The sequence below is a fragment of the Montipora foliosa genome, chromosome 1 (assembly GCF_036669935.1).
Source record: "Montipora foliosa isolate CH-2021 chromosome 1, ASM3666993v2, whole genome shotgun sequence".
Lineage (NCBI taxonomy): Eukaryota > Metazoa > Cnidaria > Anthozoa > Scleractinia > Acroporidae > Montipora > Montipora foliosa.
Genome location: NC_090869.1, coordinates 69,909,398 through 69,924,647, shown reverse-complemented (window position 1 = coordinate 69,924,647; position 15,250 = coordinate 69,909,398). Strand labels below are relative to the sequence as shown.

Sequence of the window (15,250 nt, the reverse complement as noted above, 5' to 3'; positions counted from 1 at the left end):
TTGGTAGTGAAAATATTTGTGTTTATACGATTCGTAAGCTCGCGAACCAACCATTTATTATAGCTGTTTTGACACGGTAGCTTGCGTGTTAAGGCCTGGCCAAACGCTCGCAACCTTTCAACATTGCATTGCATGATGTTGCGACATGCAACGTTCTCAACATTTTCAACGCAACATGTCAATGTTTATGTGCCCCAGGCCCCTGGCGCGCAACAAGTGGACCAAGCACACATGCCCTCGTGCAATCATGTTGCGTGAACGTGGCCAAGCGAGTACAACATGCAAAATCCAAAATGTTGCACGAAAATTTTGACCGCTTTCAAATTTGATCCAACATCATCCAACTTGTTGCAACATATCGCAACACGGTGGCCAAACGCATGCAACATGTTGTGCCCAACAATGTTGAAAGATGTTGTGTTGAAATGTGTGGAGCGGTATTGGTGTCAAAATTTTAAAGTCGCATTTCATTGTACTGATCTTGCATTTTATGCAGTACTTTTCGAATTTAATGTTGCATCAGTTGCATGTTCATGCTGTGTTGCGAATTGATAGTGAGAATTCATTTTATGAAGGTACTATGATTTGCCAATAGTGCCCCATTTCTTGATGCATAACGTCCCATTGTTTAATAGTCCAAGGTCATTTTATGAAAGTAAAAAGGTCATTTTATGAAGGTCTTTTTGGTTTTGCTAATCGTGTGCCATTTCTTGTTGCATAAGTCCCATCGTTTGGTCAGAGGTAATTTTACGAAGCCGGTCATTTTATGATGGTAAAAGTTCATTTTATGAAAGTCCTTGCTACCCGTGAGTACGTTCGGGCTCCATAGAAATGTTGCGAGCGTTTGACCAGGCGTGAAGAAAGATCTGGTTTTATCAAACAAGTTGAAAAAGATTCATTACATTTATTTAGAAATCGCAGGTGATCCTTGCAATCTGATTGGCTCTTGGCAGTGCGATTGATTCAATTAATTAATTTAAGACTTATAGAGCGCAAATATCTATATTAATATACATGAAAAAATTTCTCGATTCTGATTGGCTGAGAGCAGTGCAGTTCAAGTGTAACAGTGCAAAAAGTGTAATAGCAGTGCAAATTACGCATCGAAATTCTGGATTATGATTGGCGAACAAACAATAGGGTTTGGTCAGAACCAATCAAATCGTTTGTTTTCAAATCAAGCGCGCGCCCTGGATGGCGCAATTTTTCCCTGATTGCGTGATACGCGTGCGTTTCTTCTGCTTTAAGCATCTCGATTTTTTTTTCATGTTTATTAATAAGTAATCACATCATTTTTCTCGCGCAATTTGGAATAAATTGCACTCGCCCTACGGGCTCGTGCTTATTTATTCCAAATTGGACTCGAAATCATGTGATTACCTATACAAATATAATCAAATTCACGAAATACCGTAAAATTCCGAAAATTAACCCCTCCATGTATAAGCCCCCTCCAAATATAAGCGCCCCAAAGCGATAAGGAAGAAACCTTCCGTTAAATCGCCCCTCCAAATATAAGCCCCATCTTTTTATTGCATTTTTTAAATTTCCTGTGTATGAATATCAGTTGTGCCAAGTTTGAAAAAAATCTGGATAGTATGTCATTCTTAAGGTGGCTCCATATGGTTATTCGCTGTTGATTTGGCGCGCGATAGTATCCACTATCCACGGGAATTTACGTATTGCTCCTTGTCGCACCTCTCTCAGGTCTATCGAAATAGACTTCTAAAAGACAGAACTACTCATTTCAACCACCAATGTTTTACTGGAATTATAACTCGGTAGTAGCCTGGGTCCGGGTGCCTTTTTTTTTCCCCTTTTTTTTTCCCCTTTTTTTTGTTTCAATTTTTATCGTTATTCTGTACTGTTGTTTTCGAATGACCGGCATTTGTCCTTAATTTATAGTGGAAATTAGTCAAAAAGATTAAGGAACTTACGGTAGCTATGAAAGTTCTTAAGGGACATCTTTTCGAGCATGTGACTTCGTCTTTCTTTTTCGAAATTGAGGTAATTTCCGAAAATGCTGAAATTGGAGTTTATGAAATATACGCCAACTGCCAGAAACGCTAAAGACTCGCTGAACTCCACACTTTAGCATTGCATTCCTGTAGCATTGTAATGTTTACTTCTTGAGAAAAAAAAAAGAATCGCAGTTCCACGACGATCGTCACGCAATGTTCTCACTTGCTTGTTCGTTCGTGTTGATGTCGGTAAAGACTTGTTTCCATATCTCAAAGTTCCCTTGGACGTGAGGACGTGTCATGTTGTTGTCTATCTTTACTACAAACGGTTTGTAGTAAAGCCAGAGTCGCACGGGAACTTGCCAGTCAATTCTATTCGTACGTCAAGGGATCGAATCCAATATCACGATAAAAAAACAACATTGAAAATAATTTTGTGAAAACAAGCAAATGAGAACGTTGTGTGACGACTATCGTGGAACTGTGGCTATGTTCTGTTTCGTTTTAATTGTACTGCGGAGAAGGTTTTTAAGAAGTAAAGATTAAAATGTTGTTTTAAAATGTGGAGCTCAGCGAGTCTTCAGTGTCTCTAGAAGTTAGCGTATATTCCCCACAAAAATTCCGATTTCAGTCAGAAATTCTCTTAATTTCGAAAAACAAACAAAGATGTCCATTTCGTACCTTCCATATGTTCCATATTTTTTGACTAATTTCCACCATAAATGAAGGAAAGATGCCGAACATTCGAAAACAACAGTACAGGAGAATAACGACAAAAATTGAAACAAAAAAGAGGCATCCCTACCCCGGCCCCGCGTTTTGGCTACTACCTTATAACTCTCTAAAGATAGGTTGTTTACAGTGTTTATTTTGCTTTTATTTTGATTTTCTTCCATTTCCTTCGGTGAAAATTTCCTACACTTTGACATTACATGACATTTGTCCAGAGGAATCTTCTGAAGGCCAAAAATTTAGGGTTTACAAAGGTAGTTCGTCACTTTTAGCGAATTTGTGTTTTTTTAGCCTGAAATCTGAAATCTTTAAAATATCAAAAGTAACCCCAATATTTAAAAGTGGCAGTGTATCTGATTTAGGAAATTATAGGCCAATAGCAGTTATTTCTCCCTTTAGTAAAGTACTGGAAAGACTAGTATATGACCAACTTGTGTCCTATCAAGAGAAAATGAGGGGACAGAGAAGGAGGCTCCCGGTGCCCTTGGGATATGTCATGTCCACGAAAGTTATTTTTAGACGAGCGGAAGTCTTCCGAGACGTCCGCATGCAGACCAACCTCGGTCCGATGTTTGAAAGAAAATATATATTCATCAGCCTTCCACGTGCTCCATCATTTTCTCTTTTCATTAAGAACCTGAGAGCGAAGCAAGACTGCATGCGGACGTCTCGGAAGACAGACTTCCCCTAGAACAAAGACTTCCGCTCGTCTAAAAATAGCTTTCGTGGACATAACATATCCCGGCCAACGCCTTGAGCCTCCCTCTCTGTCCCCTCATTTTCTCTTGGTCCTATCTAGGAAAAGAATGGGATACTCCACTGAATATGCCATTCTAGAAACTGTGGAGAAATTAAAATCAGCAGTTGACGATCAACAAATAACATGTGGTATCTTTTTAGACTTTTCCAAGGCCTTCGATATAATTAACCACCATACTCTTTTAGAAAAACTGTATAAATATGGGATTCAAGGACTTCCCCATGCATGGTTTTCAGACTATATAACTAATCGTAAACAATATGTCAAAGTTGGTAATGCAGAATCAAGAATGAGTACACTCAAACAACTGTATTATACTCTCATATATCCGTATTTAACGTATGGAATAATGAGCTGGGGTACCGCTAAACTAAGTTACATAAAATCAAAATAAGTCAAAATAACTGTATTCGCGGCATCTTTTTTGCAAACAAAAGAGAAAGTCCCACACCGTACTTTAGACTATTAGAAATTTTAAAGTTAAAGAATATTTTTAGATTAAAAATTGGCGCTCTTGTGCATAAAATACAATATCGAAAAAAGGATATACCTCCTGCTCTCTATGATTTAGTTCAACCAGCTTCGGCTGTCCATAATTATAAGACCTGGTATGCCACTAATCAAAACCTGTACAGGCCATTTTCTAGAACTAATTATGCATGGCTTGGCAAGGTTTAGCGTAGTGGCATCACAGACCTGGGAAGCAATACCTACGAAAATTAAGTCTCCCCTATGACAGTTTTAAAAAAGAGTACAAAATCTCTCTACTTGACAGTTAGACGTGCAATTAACTTAGCCAGAGCTTTATAACTAGTTTATATAAACACTACATAACCTCCACCCACTTGTAACCGCTCTGTGGTAGCAGCTTGCTACACACTTTCTTCTTTGTTATGTTTAATTCAATGTATAGCTAGCTCTGTTTTTATTTCTTTTTTACTCTTTTTGTTGTTGTATTGTAGTTGAATAAGTGTGAAGAAAATGAACTTGAACTTAAACTTAGGTACACTGAAAAAATTGTTGTACAAAATCTCTTAATAAAATGGCAGACGGAAGGCGTAAACAGTAATTATCGCTCTGCAAAATTTGAAGAAATTTCAGCGAAGAAAACTAGAGGTATTTCACGTGAAAGTTTCACATTTTTACCATTGCACAACATACGTATAAGAGGCATGAGATGGACTCTCTTTTCTTTCCTAGAGGACTTAGATTTTGCTGACGACCTAGCATTATTGTCCCATACACAACAACATATGCAGGAGAAGTCATCTCGCCTCTGCAATTTCGCCCAACAGATTGGCTTGACGATCAGCCAAAAGAAATCAGAAGTCATGGCTTAAAGCATTACAAATCCACAACCCACAATCCAAGTGAATGGTAATGTTCTTAAAACCACCAAAGAATTTACATAGTTGGAAGTATTGTCACGAACGTAGGAGGGGCTGACAAAGACATTAGGAACCGAATCAGCAAGGCCAGATACGCCTTTAACATGTTCAATAACATCTGGAAGTCACAGCAGTACAGTATCAAGACCAAGCTGAAACTATACCAGAGCTGCGTTCTTTCTACCCTTCTATACGCATCAGAGTGCTGGCGAATGACCAAGGATGACCTTGACAAGGTATCAGTTTTCCACACAAAAGCTTACGTCGAATATTGAGAATATTCTGGCCAAACAAGATCTCAAATGAAGAGCTGCTGAGGAGATGCGAACAAGAAAGCATGGAAAACATATTGATGAAGCGAAGATGGAGGTGGGTTGGGCATGTCCTTAGAAGGGATAAAGATGACAATGCTAGAATTGCGCTATACTGGACCCCGGAGGGGAAGAGAAAGCGAGGAAAGGAAAGGAAAGGAACTTTATTTAAGTGTCTAACCTTCTAGCGCCGAAGAGCACTAATCGGGGACACTGTAAATTGAAATTAACAAGTTAACGCAAATCAAATCAAATTTTGGTTTTTGAGGAGAGGGGAAAACCGGAGTACCCGGAGAAAAACCTCTCGGTGCAGAGTAGAGAACCAACAAACTCATCCCACATATGACGTCGGTCGCGCGAGCTTTAAAGCTCGCTCCATCGGCCACTTTCCAGTAAACAGGTTGCCCGCGGTCAGAGAACTAAGGCGGTCCAAGCTCGCCTTACGCGCGAGACGTGGCTGTGAAAAGCGCACGTCAGCAACAAAACTGTTCAAGGCAATTTTTTTGGCTTTTTGAGTTAGTTTCACGATAAAGGAGCAAAGAAACCAAGTGTTATCAATGAATGAACGAAATAAAGTAAGTTAGAAAGATTACGACAGCTTCTTGAACAACACCGTCTCAGAACACTTTAAAAAAGGCTCGAAAAGACAAAACAAAATAGACAAGGTGAGTTAACTTACTTTATTTCGTTCATTTATTGATAACATTTGGCTTCCTTGCTCCTTTGTCGTGAAACTAACTGGAAAAACGAAAAACATTGTCTAGAACAGTGTTGTTGCTGACGTGACGCTTTGACAGTCACGTCTCGCGCGTAACGCGACAGTAGGTGAGATTTGTCGAGCTGACGTTTCAAATAATCTATCTATCTATCTATCTATCTATCTATCTATCTATCTATCTATCTATCTATCTATCTATCTATCTATCTATCTATCTATCTATCTATCTATCTATCTACCTACCGGTGCAGGATGAAAGTTTACAAACTAATCTCATCATCTGAGTGCAAGAAGGGTACTTTTGCACAAGTGATGCGATTTCCTCCGAACGCGAATAACTGTGAACGATCTCAAGAGAGAAGGTTTTTTTTTTTTCCCGAAAATAACGTATGCAGCCCGATAAAGCATGTTTTGACGGATATCAGCAGTCTATCACATGTATTTAAATGTTTTTTCATTGCAAAAAAAAAAAATAATCAGTGCGGCGGGATTAAGAGATTATCGACGGATGTCAACAGTAATCATACAAAAAATCGAAAGTGATTATGAACCGTGGTTCCAATTCTTGCAGAATTTTTATTCAAGACATTCATTAATGGTTTTCTCTATATTTGTGACTGTTCTGATGTCCAGTGTGGTCCAGAAAGCTTTTTCAGTGATTTTAAAAGCTCCCAGGTAACCACGCTTCACAACAGGACACTAGAGGGTAAATATATTAGCTCGGAAATCCCACCACCATTCTAGTTGTTAATTAAAATAAGTTGTGCAGCTGTTTTGTTTTTTTTTTTAATTTGGGCAGCTTCTGCAAGTACCGGAGCTCAAATTACGTAACACAAAAGAAACAAAAGACAGAAAACAAAACAACTCCAAATAAAGACTAATCCCAAGTGACCAAAAACACAATGCTTTCCGGTACCTGCAGAAAGACCCATAATTTGGCGCTATTGATTTAACTGTTTGGGTGATTGATTCCCTGGACAGTTGACATTCCAAGTCAGGACAAACGGAAATTTACCAGAGTAACAGTGCATAAATTACCACCAAGCAGATTCATTAATAAAGACTTAACTTATTGTTTTAAAATCCGAGTTCAATGTAGGAGAATAGGCCCAGCTTGGCAATCAAGTTTCATTCCCAAAAGCGTACGCATATCCTGCCGGAACACCCTCATGCCTTTGTACAAGAAATGAATCAAACACTAGTTGTTGGAGCAAGGCTGTGGACCGTGCCTCGTTTTAGTTATGAACAACTCAACGAGTTTCATATCTAATTCCTTCACCTCTAGCGACATCCAAACAACACAGTTCCCAGAAGCTCTTGCGTTTTTTGTCTTACTAATCACAAGCATCAACATGTTTGGAGGCACGGCTGGCAACTTTTGCATTTGCATATTGCTATGGCGGCGACCGAGAAATCTTCGGAAAGTGCCCCATTTTTTACTGGGTAGTCTCGCTCTGACCGGACTCGTATCGGCGCTGTGTTGCATGCCCCTGTTGATATTAATGACAGTTATCCAGTATTTTCCAATTCATACTTTGCCTTTTGCGATTTGTTTGGTGAATATCTGTTTGAGTTCTTCTGTCAGGCTTCTCAACTCGCTAACTTTGTGTCTAATGGCGCTTGATCGTCAGGATGGTGTTCTTCGCCCACATTCTAGACGCCTTACAGCAAGAAATGTGAAAAAGGTTATAGCTTCAACATGGCTTGTAGTCCTTATACTTCCCATCGTGTTTGCCACTTTGCTTCGAAATGAGCCATTCGTTTGCTTTTCACTTTATCACGTCAACAACAAGAGTAAACGCCCTAAGATCTTTGAGATAACCGCAGCTGTTTTTGGCCAAGTCGATATCCTCACCATAACACTGGTCCTTGTGACATCAATTCGTATTGTAAATAAAATTCGTTCTTCTCCAGTAGATTCCTCAACTTCTGCACATCAACGTCAAGAGAAAAGGCTGACTCAACTGGCTTTAAATGTGGCTCTTATGTGTTGTTTAAAATTCCCATCATGATAAGTTCCCTCATCGCTAAGATAGGAAATGTTCAGAAAAATACAGGAATCAACACGGCTATTCTTGTTTGCATTACTTTTTCAAATTGTTTGTACGTGTTGAATCCCGTTTTCTATCGTACAATGTTAAATGTGCCGCAAACCAACCGAGCAAGTGCCGGCGAAAACCGTGGCTAAGTTCATCAAAAGCCAGAGCAATTTTTCAGAATTAAAATGAAAAAAAACTTTAAATAACATTGTATATAAGCGAGAATTTAAGGCAATAAACCTTGTAAAAGTGGTGAAAAAAGAGACACGTCCAATCAGCTTTGTGTATAGCATTCTACATCAGCAAAAGTACGTGAAAATACAAAACAAAGGACAACACTGTCAAGACTGTCTTGACAGTTTCGTCCTTTGTTTTGTATTTTCAGATGCTTATGCTGATGTACCATCTCGCAGTATTTAAATTTCTGCTACCTGTATTTCACCTCAGTCTGAAGATGATATAGAATTATATCGAAATATTACAAGTATACAACGATTCCTTGCATTTGTTGCCTTTCGTATAGACACCATGCAATTACTCGGTATCACCTTTATTCTATACCTATTAAAACTATCAGCAGGTAATGGATTTTTATTCACTCGTTGGAAAACTCACTCGTTCGTTTTCATAAGTTTTGCTTTTTAAATCCCTACGTCGCACTTAGTATAAAGTAAACAAGACGTATCTGACCTTCTCTATAAACGTTGTCATCTCCATTCACTCCGATCACATTCACAAGAACGTCTAACCGGTCCTACATCAAAGGCAGCCGTCATAGTTACGCCTTTTCTATCAGTGGCCCCTTTATCAATATCATTATGATTATTAATACCGTTATCATTATCATTAGTATCATTAAAACCACTGCCAACTTGAAGATTGTTTTGTCTTTACTTTAGTTAACTTTTTCATCATTTAATCAAACTGGATATCAAGCTTTCCACCTTAATTCCTCGCTTTAACTCAAAGTACTCATAAAATGTTTAAGCATATATCTAGTGTACTGAATGATTATGTGAGAAACCTAAAGTCATGAAATTACATTCTTCGGAGTTGTTCTTGCAGATCGCTTATCGTTTTCTCCTGACTGCGAATTCTCTCCCTTGTTTCCTCTATCTTTGCTTCTAGTCGTCTTTTCTGATTGACATGTTGCTGTTTCTCTGTTTCTGCCCTTTCTCTGGCTCTAGTGATGGCTGCCTGTGCCTCTTGCTCTTGTAATCGCATTTGCTCCGCCATGATTCGCTGAAGCTCTTCTTTGTCCTCGGTGTGTTGGCTTTGAAGTTGAGAGATCTATTCAGACAAATAAGGTAGCTTGACCAATTGAACCAACCATGCTGTGTGTAAGTAAGCAGCACGTGTCAAGGAAGTCGGGACATTTAGATCGGAGGACGAGGTTTCCGTACTGAGCATGCGCATAAGGTTTGGGGACCGACATTTTTCGAAGTGCGCGTGCTCAGAACCGAAAACTCGTACTCGTAGTCGTCCTCGTCCTCCGTTCTATAGGTCCAGTGTGAGTTATATCACGCACCGCCTCCAGCGCCTGGGTTTGCACAAGTCATAAATTTGAGTTTAATCTAGATTGACAATACTTACTGTGCGTTTAAAATCCTCTTTGCTTTCTCTCAAAGATGCATTCCCACGCTGAAAAAGAGTTTACCAATAGAACAATATTTAAAAACTTACGAGCAGTCTCACTTGTTCGGGGGTAACAAGAGAGCGCGAAGCCTCGGAGGGGAGTTGAAGAAATAACGGTGGTAATCGGAAGCTCATAGTTTCGGCTCTTGTTAGGACCCCTGGAATCTTTTTTCCTAGTGTAAACGTTTCGTAACAGAAAAGGTCATCACTTGGGAGACGACGAGATACGATACTACGATACTGCGAGATATGATACTACATTCACGAAACGAACTAGGTGCAACCCTCGCATCGCCCGCGAAGCCATCAAACAGTAAAATTTCGTCAATTCTACACAGCCGGTCCGACTCGCCGCAGCTCAGCATCAGCTTGAGAGCGGTTATCAGTCTAAGTCAACACCAAAAACGAGTCACCTGTCCCCTGGATCGACTGAGTCTAAAACGTGTACAAACGCAACCACAGAACACCACCAAGATTGTTAGCGGTCACTAGAGCAACAGTCTATTCTTCTGAGGCCGAGTAACCTAGCGAACAGTCACTCACCACCACACACAGCTTCTGTACAGTTTCCGGCTCAATGCAAGCACGGTCTTTAACAACTCCTGCTAGTTCCAAATCCAAAAAGTTTCGACGACATCAATGGAAGTTTGGTACCATCAATGTGAGGACTGCATCAACCGACGACCAATGTCAAGAGATAGTGAGACAAGTGTCAAAGTCGGCTTAACAGTTTGTGCGGTGCAGAAGTCAAGAAAATCGGCAATGACAGCAGAATAATCGAGACCACCAACCCACAAACCAACAAAACCGAGAAATTCGAGTTCCACTGGTCATGCCCGGCAAACGCTCGCAAGAACGGTGTCGGAATCATCTTCAAAATCGATCCCAGAAAAAAACTAGTCGTACTTGGAGATATGAACGCACAAACGCAGATTTCGGATGGACACTATGCATTCAGGCCTGAAAAATCACTCCAAACGCTTCTAACAATGATCATGGCGATCGACTGCTCGACTACTGCAGGCAGGTCAACTTATCAGTGTTGAACAGTTGGTTCAAGAATGACTGGAGTCGTCATTGGACATGGAGGTCAAATGACAACAAAACGAAGAGTTGCCTGGACTACGTGATGTGTGAAGCTGTTTTCAGACAATACACCACGAACTGCAGAGTGCACTGTGCCGCGGACTTCGAGACAGATCACCGACTCCTAGTTACAAAAGCGCGCACACGCAGACCAAGTATTGAACGCTATCGACCACATCGCCCGAAACGGACGGTCATGATATTGGCGCGTTTCAGGATTTCGAGGTTAAAGCTAGCTATGAACAAGCAGTAACCAAAATCGCGGCGACGCACAGAACACCCGTAACCGTCGATGAAGCAAACACTCAGTTAACCGAATGCCTTCAACAAGCCGCAGCCGAAACACTTCTAAAATACACGCATGACCAAGCTCAAGCCCCATGGGCTGATGATCAGCAAATGTGAGACCTTCGATCACGAAAAGATCAGTTACACGCGGACAACGCCGATCCAGCTGCGATCCGGCAGGTACACAGAGCCATTCGAGCATGTTCACGGCAACTTGGTAACATCTTCTACGACAACAAAGCTTCTCGAATCAACATAAACGCAGTTTACCGCCAAATCGAGAAGGATTTTGCCAACCTCCAGCGCTTCAAACCGTCCCACGGTTGTAGGCCAGACAAGCTACTCACACACTTCAAGCAGCACTTCGCAGCACCGCCACTTCAAAACACACCCGCTGCTCTCATCTCACAACCTCCGCCGCAGTTTATTGCCAACCTACAGCAACTTTCAGTACAAAATCCGGTAAACCACGATCCACCAACTCTAGACGAGACGACGCCTGTAAAACGGCAAAAAACCGTAAAGCCATTACTGATATCCCGAGCAAGTTCCTGAAACACGCCCGAGACTGCAGCTGCCCACAGTTTCTACAGCAGCTGTATCAGCTAATTCTCGAGGTCTGGCGCACTCGACAGGTACCTGAAGAATGGTCATTTTCGAACCCGACGTGCTTGTGGAAGTTCCGTTACCACGGCGCTCAAATCCGGTTCGATAACAACGACACCGGTGACGCAGAAATCAACACGCTAATTGAATAAGCTGTGGCAAAATTTGCATCCAGAAAAAGATTCTTCTGCAATTACAAAATCAGGCTTGCTACAGGAATCCTAGTCTTTAACGCCGAATTGAGGTCCCGTCTCACCCACGGCTGCCAATGCTGGACAATTACAGCGCGAAACCTTTACAGAATCGACGCTCTGTAGAACCAATTTCTCCGTTCGATGATCCGAAACGGTTGGGCCCGCGCTAAAAGCGCAAGTGATAATGACGAGAATTTCCGGTTCAAGTGGTCAACCAAGAAACTCCGTGCCGTTTGCAACACCATTCCAGTATCAGACTTCGTAAAATCACTGAAATCAGTGCAAAGGAAATATCTCGGACAATCAAGCCCGAAAACAGTTACTATTCACGCTAGATAAGCGTGGTTTCTACCAGAAAGTTCCACTAATTCACCAGGTTGCGAAGACTCAAAACACTGAGAAGGACCGACTATTTACAGATGCCGTGAAACGGCGATATTGAGTGATTCCCGTCCGGATGGATCTGGAAGGATTCGATGGACTAAAACAACGAATTAATGAATGAATGAATCATTTGATTGCCATTCATTTTAGAGACACAACCACAACAAAACATCGCAATTCATTCCATTGCACTATTCTGTAGGTTGCACTATTATTATATTCCAAGGTGTATACGTGTAATAAAGTGGCTAATGCCGTTAAACAGTGCTCAATACACTTTTTCAGTGTAGAGCTTTGAATAAGAAGATATAACGAAGAGACAAAATTCTCTGTTACTCCGAGTTTCGTGCTCACGCACTCATCAGACAGCTACTGTCTGATGAGTGCGTGAGCACGAAACTCGGAGTAACAGAGAAATTTTGTCTCTTCGTTATATCTTCTTATTCCAAGGTGTATATATTTCATGAGCGTGTTCTCGAATGATTAACGAAGCAAAGATCAGAATAAAAGTACCGTACCCGTATTTTCTCTGTTTCCTCAGCTTCAAGTTCTCTGGCTACTCTCTCAGATGCGATTTTTTCAAAATACTCTCTCCTTGTTTTAAGCATATCTAGATGTTGTTTCATCTCCTCACTATGTTTCTGCAATAAAATAGGAATAAATCAAATTAAAGACAATTAACGGCCGACAAACAGTAGTTCCCTCCATCCTGCTACCTACAAAGTAATCTGGAATACGAAATCCAGGGAATATTTTTTTGTTTGTCAAAATCGGAACCGAACCCTCGAATCCTACGAACGATAACGATTGGGAGCAAGCCACTTTTAAAGGTTAAAAGATAAATTTGGTGATGAATTATTTTGGGTGGAGTCCGGAATTCAGAATCCAGACACCTACAGCGTGGAATCCAGAAGCTGAAAGTCTTGGATTACCTTTGAACAACCACAGCTGCAAATGGAGGAAAATACTGAATAAACGACGAAATCAATTTTTGGCTACGAAAAAAGCCATCATACCAGTTCATAAACATACGCCCAGTTGGAAGACAGACTCCTGGATCCTGGTGCTTGTTTCCAAAAGTCACTGTCAATTTTTCCATACGCTGACCTCAGGCGCTCCTCCAAAACTCGGAAATCAGTCTTCTCGGGATCTCGGAGGTCAATCAGTACTGGCTCCAAATATATCTCACGCAAACTCTTAATCAGTTCTTCACATCCCTGATCTGTTCGACTGTTGTTGGCTCTCAACAATGCACTTTCTGCATCACTTGCGTAGTCCTGGTAAAAGAATCGAAATCATTACTCTGGCCAATCACAACAGGCGGAAACAGTCTAATCACGCAGAGCAATGCAAACCAAAGCAATCAGCGAATCCTCCTTCCGACAGACAAGTATAACGCCATCCGCTTCAAACGAAATTTTTATTCCCGGTTATCGTGTTCCACGTTAGGCAGACGTATACCATTTCGTGTCACTTCTTTTCTGTTAGGGTTTGGACGCCATCTTGGACTGGCTATAGTAGCCAACTGAAAATGTCCAGTGTTTGCAGGCTCAAAATTAAGTGGCGACTTACTGCGAAGTTGTTCAATTTCGCTGCACAACTCGTTTTGGTCATCGCGAGTATACCACCGAGCTCCATTACCAAAATGTTGAGCTATTCAGTAAACCTTATTGTTGTGTTCAATATGACACTGCCTGAAAACACCCCACAAGTCCACTTTCCTTGAATATTTCTCGCCGGGCTGGGGTATTAGTACATAATAAATATTACTTTACTAGAGATCGAACGCCCTTTACTAGTTTTGTAAACTTTGTTTTCTATTCGCATTCTCTTTTAAGGAAAGGTCACTTTGTCTTAAACACAAAGTTCTACTTCAGTACAAATAAACGCCTACCGCTAATTCTTCAATATAATTCCACCTTGCTGCAGCTTCGATTTCTTCGGTTAGATTTTCAAAGAAACTCAGAGCTTCAATCAATTGCTCTTCGTGATGGTGACGAATTTTCTTGTCATCACAAGGGAGGCGCAAGTCTTTCATTCCTCCGCTGAAATAAAAACGAAAACATTGAAGATAACTGGATAAGGTTGGGAGAGTTGAACTTCTTGATACGACAACTATGTGCACCTAAATGCTACCAAATATGGCCCTATGATGTAATGGCTGGGTAGATCTATTGGCTACACTTTACACACTTTTTTCTCTTCTACCATGGGATGTGGAGTTTTGTTCTTTTTCTTTTCGTTGTGTTACTTCTATTGCCTTGTATCTCCAACATCATGAATTCTTGAGACTAAAATGAAGAATTTTCTTGGTCGATGTAACATCCAATTCGATCTGCGTAGCTCTTCACATCATAAATTATACTCCGTTTAATAATTGTTTAGCATCCAAGTTAGAGAGGGTCGTCGGCTCGCCCAGCCCAATAAACTATGTACAGTCATTATGTTCAGCTTACTCATAAACAGCTTTGGCATCTGCAAGAGCCTCTGTGCAGCGGGTTTTTGTAAAAGCATCCCAAGCACTCTGAACAATAGGCACCGCTCCTGGTGAATTAATTGCTCGAACGTATTCCTCAAACAATGTGGCTAATGCTAAAAAATTAAATGATGTAATGATGTCGTTGATACAGAGAAAACACATGGAACAATCAGTTCTTAAGGAAATTAATCTTAGGAATTAGAGGAACATAAAAAAACTGTTTTATTAAACCAAATGGTAATCATTTGAACATCGAGTAAAATTATCATTTGACAGGACCCCACTGATGGTCGGGTGAATCTGGATTATACGGATTAAAACTGATTTCATCATTTTTCATCAAGTGTTGACAAGCTGAAAACTGCTTGGCTTAAATTTCCGAGTGTCAAAGCGTTCAGAATTTCATGAAAATTTACTGAAACAAATATGCCATTCTCTCTTGTTGGATATGAAAATGGTTATAGCCAACTGGGCGCGACGTTTGTTGTTGGCTATTTGCCATCTCACATCCAACAAACGCTTACGGAATAATTGTTTTTTAAAACCTTTACGATGGCCAAAATACAGTGTAAACTTCGTAGACGCCAATTTTACAGTAGTCGATGCAATCTCGTTCCCAGGGTCTCGACAAAGAGACCCTGGGAACGAGGTTGTAGTCATATATAATGC

At 40.7% G+C, this 15,250-nt stretch overlaps 1 protein-coding gene across 1 annotated transcript in view; it reads right to left on the bottom strand.

Moving 5' to 3' along the window:
- Positions 1-8,117: 8,117 nt before the first annotated feature.
- Positions 8,118-15,250, bottom strand: part of LOC138007302 (guanylate-binding protein 6-like) — a 12,127-nt gene continuing 4,994 nt past the window's right edge. The window contains exons 4-9 of the mRNA XM_068854123.1: positions 14,559-14,694; positions 13,997-14,147; positions 13,119-13,379; positions 12,621-12,743; positions 9,503-9,550; positions 8,118-9,199 (exon numbers count right to left, since the gene is read on the bottom strand). Of these exons, the coding sequence (XP_068710224.1) occupies positions 8,948-9,199; positions 9,503-9,550; positions 12,621-12,743; positions 13,119-13,379; positions 13,997-14,147; positions 14,559-14,694 (971 nt within the window). The 3' untranslated portion in view covers positions 8,118-8,947. The remainder of the gene's footprint in view (positions 9,200-9,502; positions 9,551-12,620; positions 12,744-13,118; positions 13,380-13,996; positions 14,148-14,558; positions 14,695-15,250) is intronic.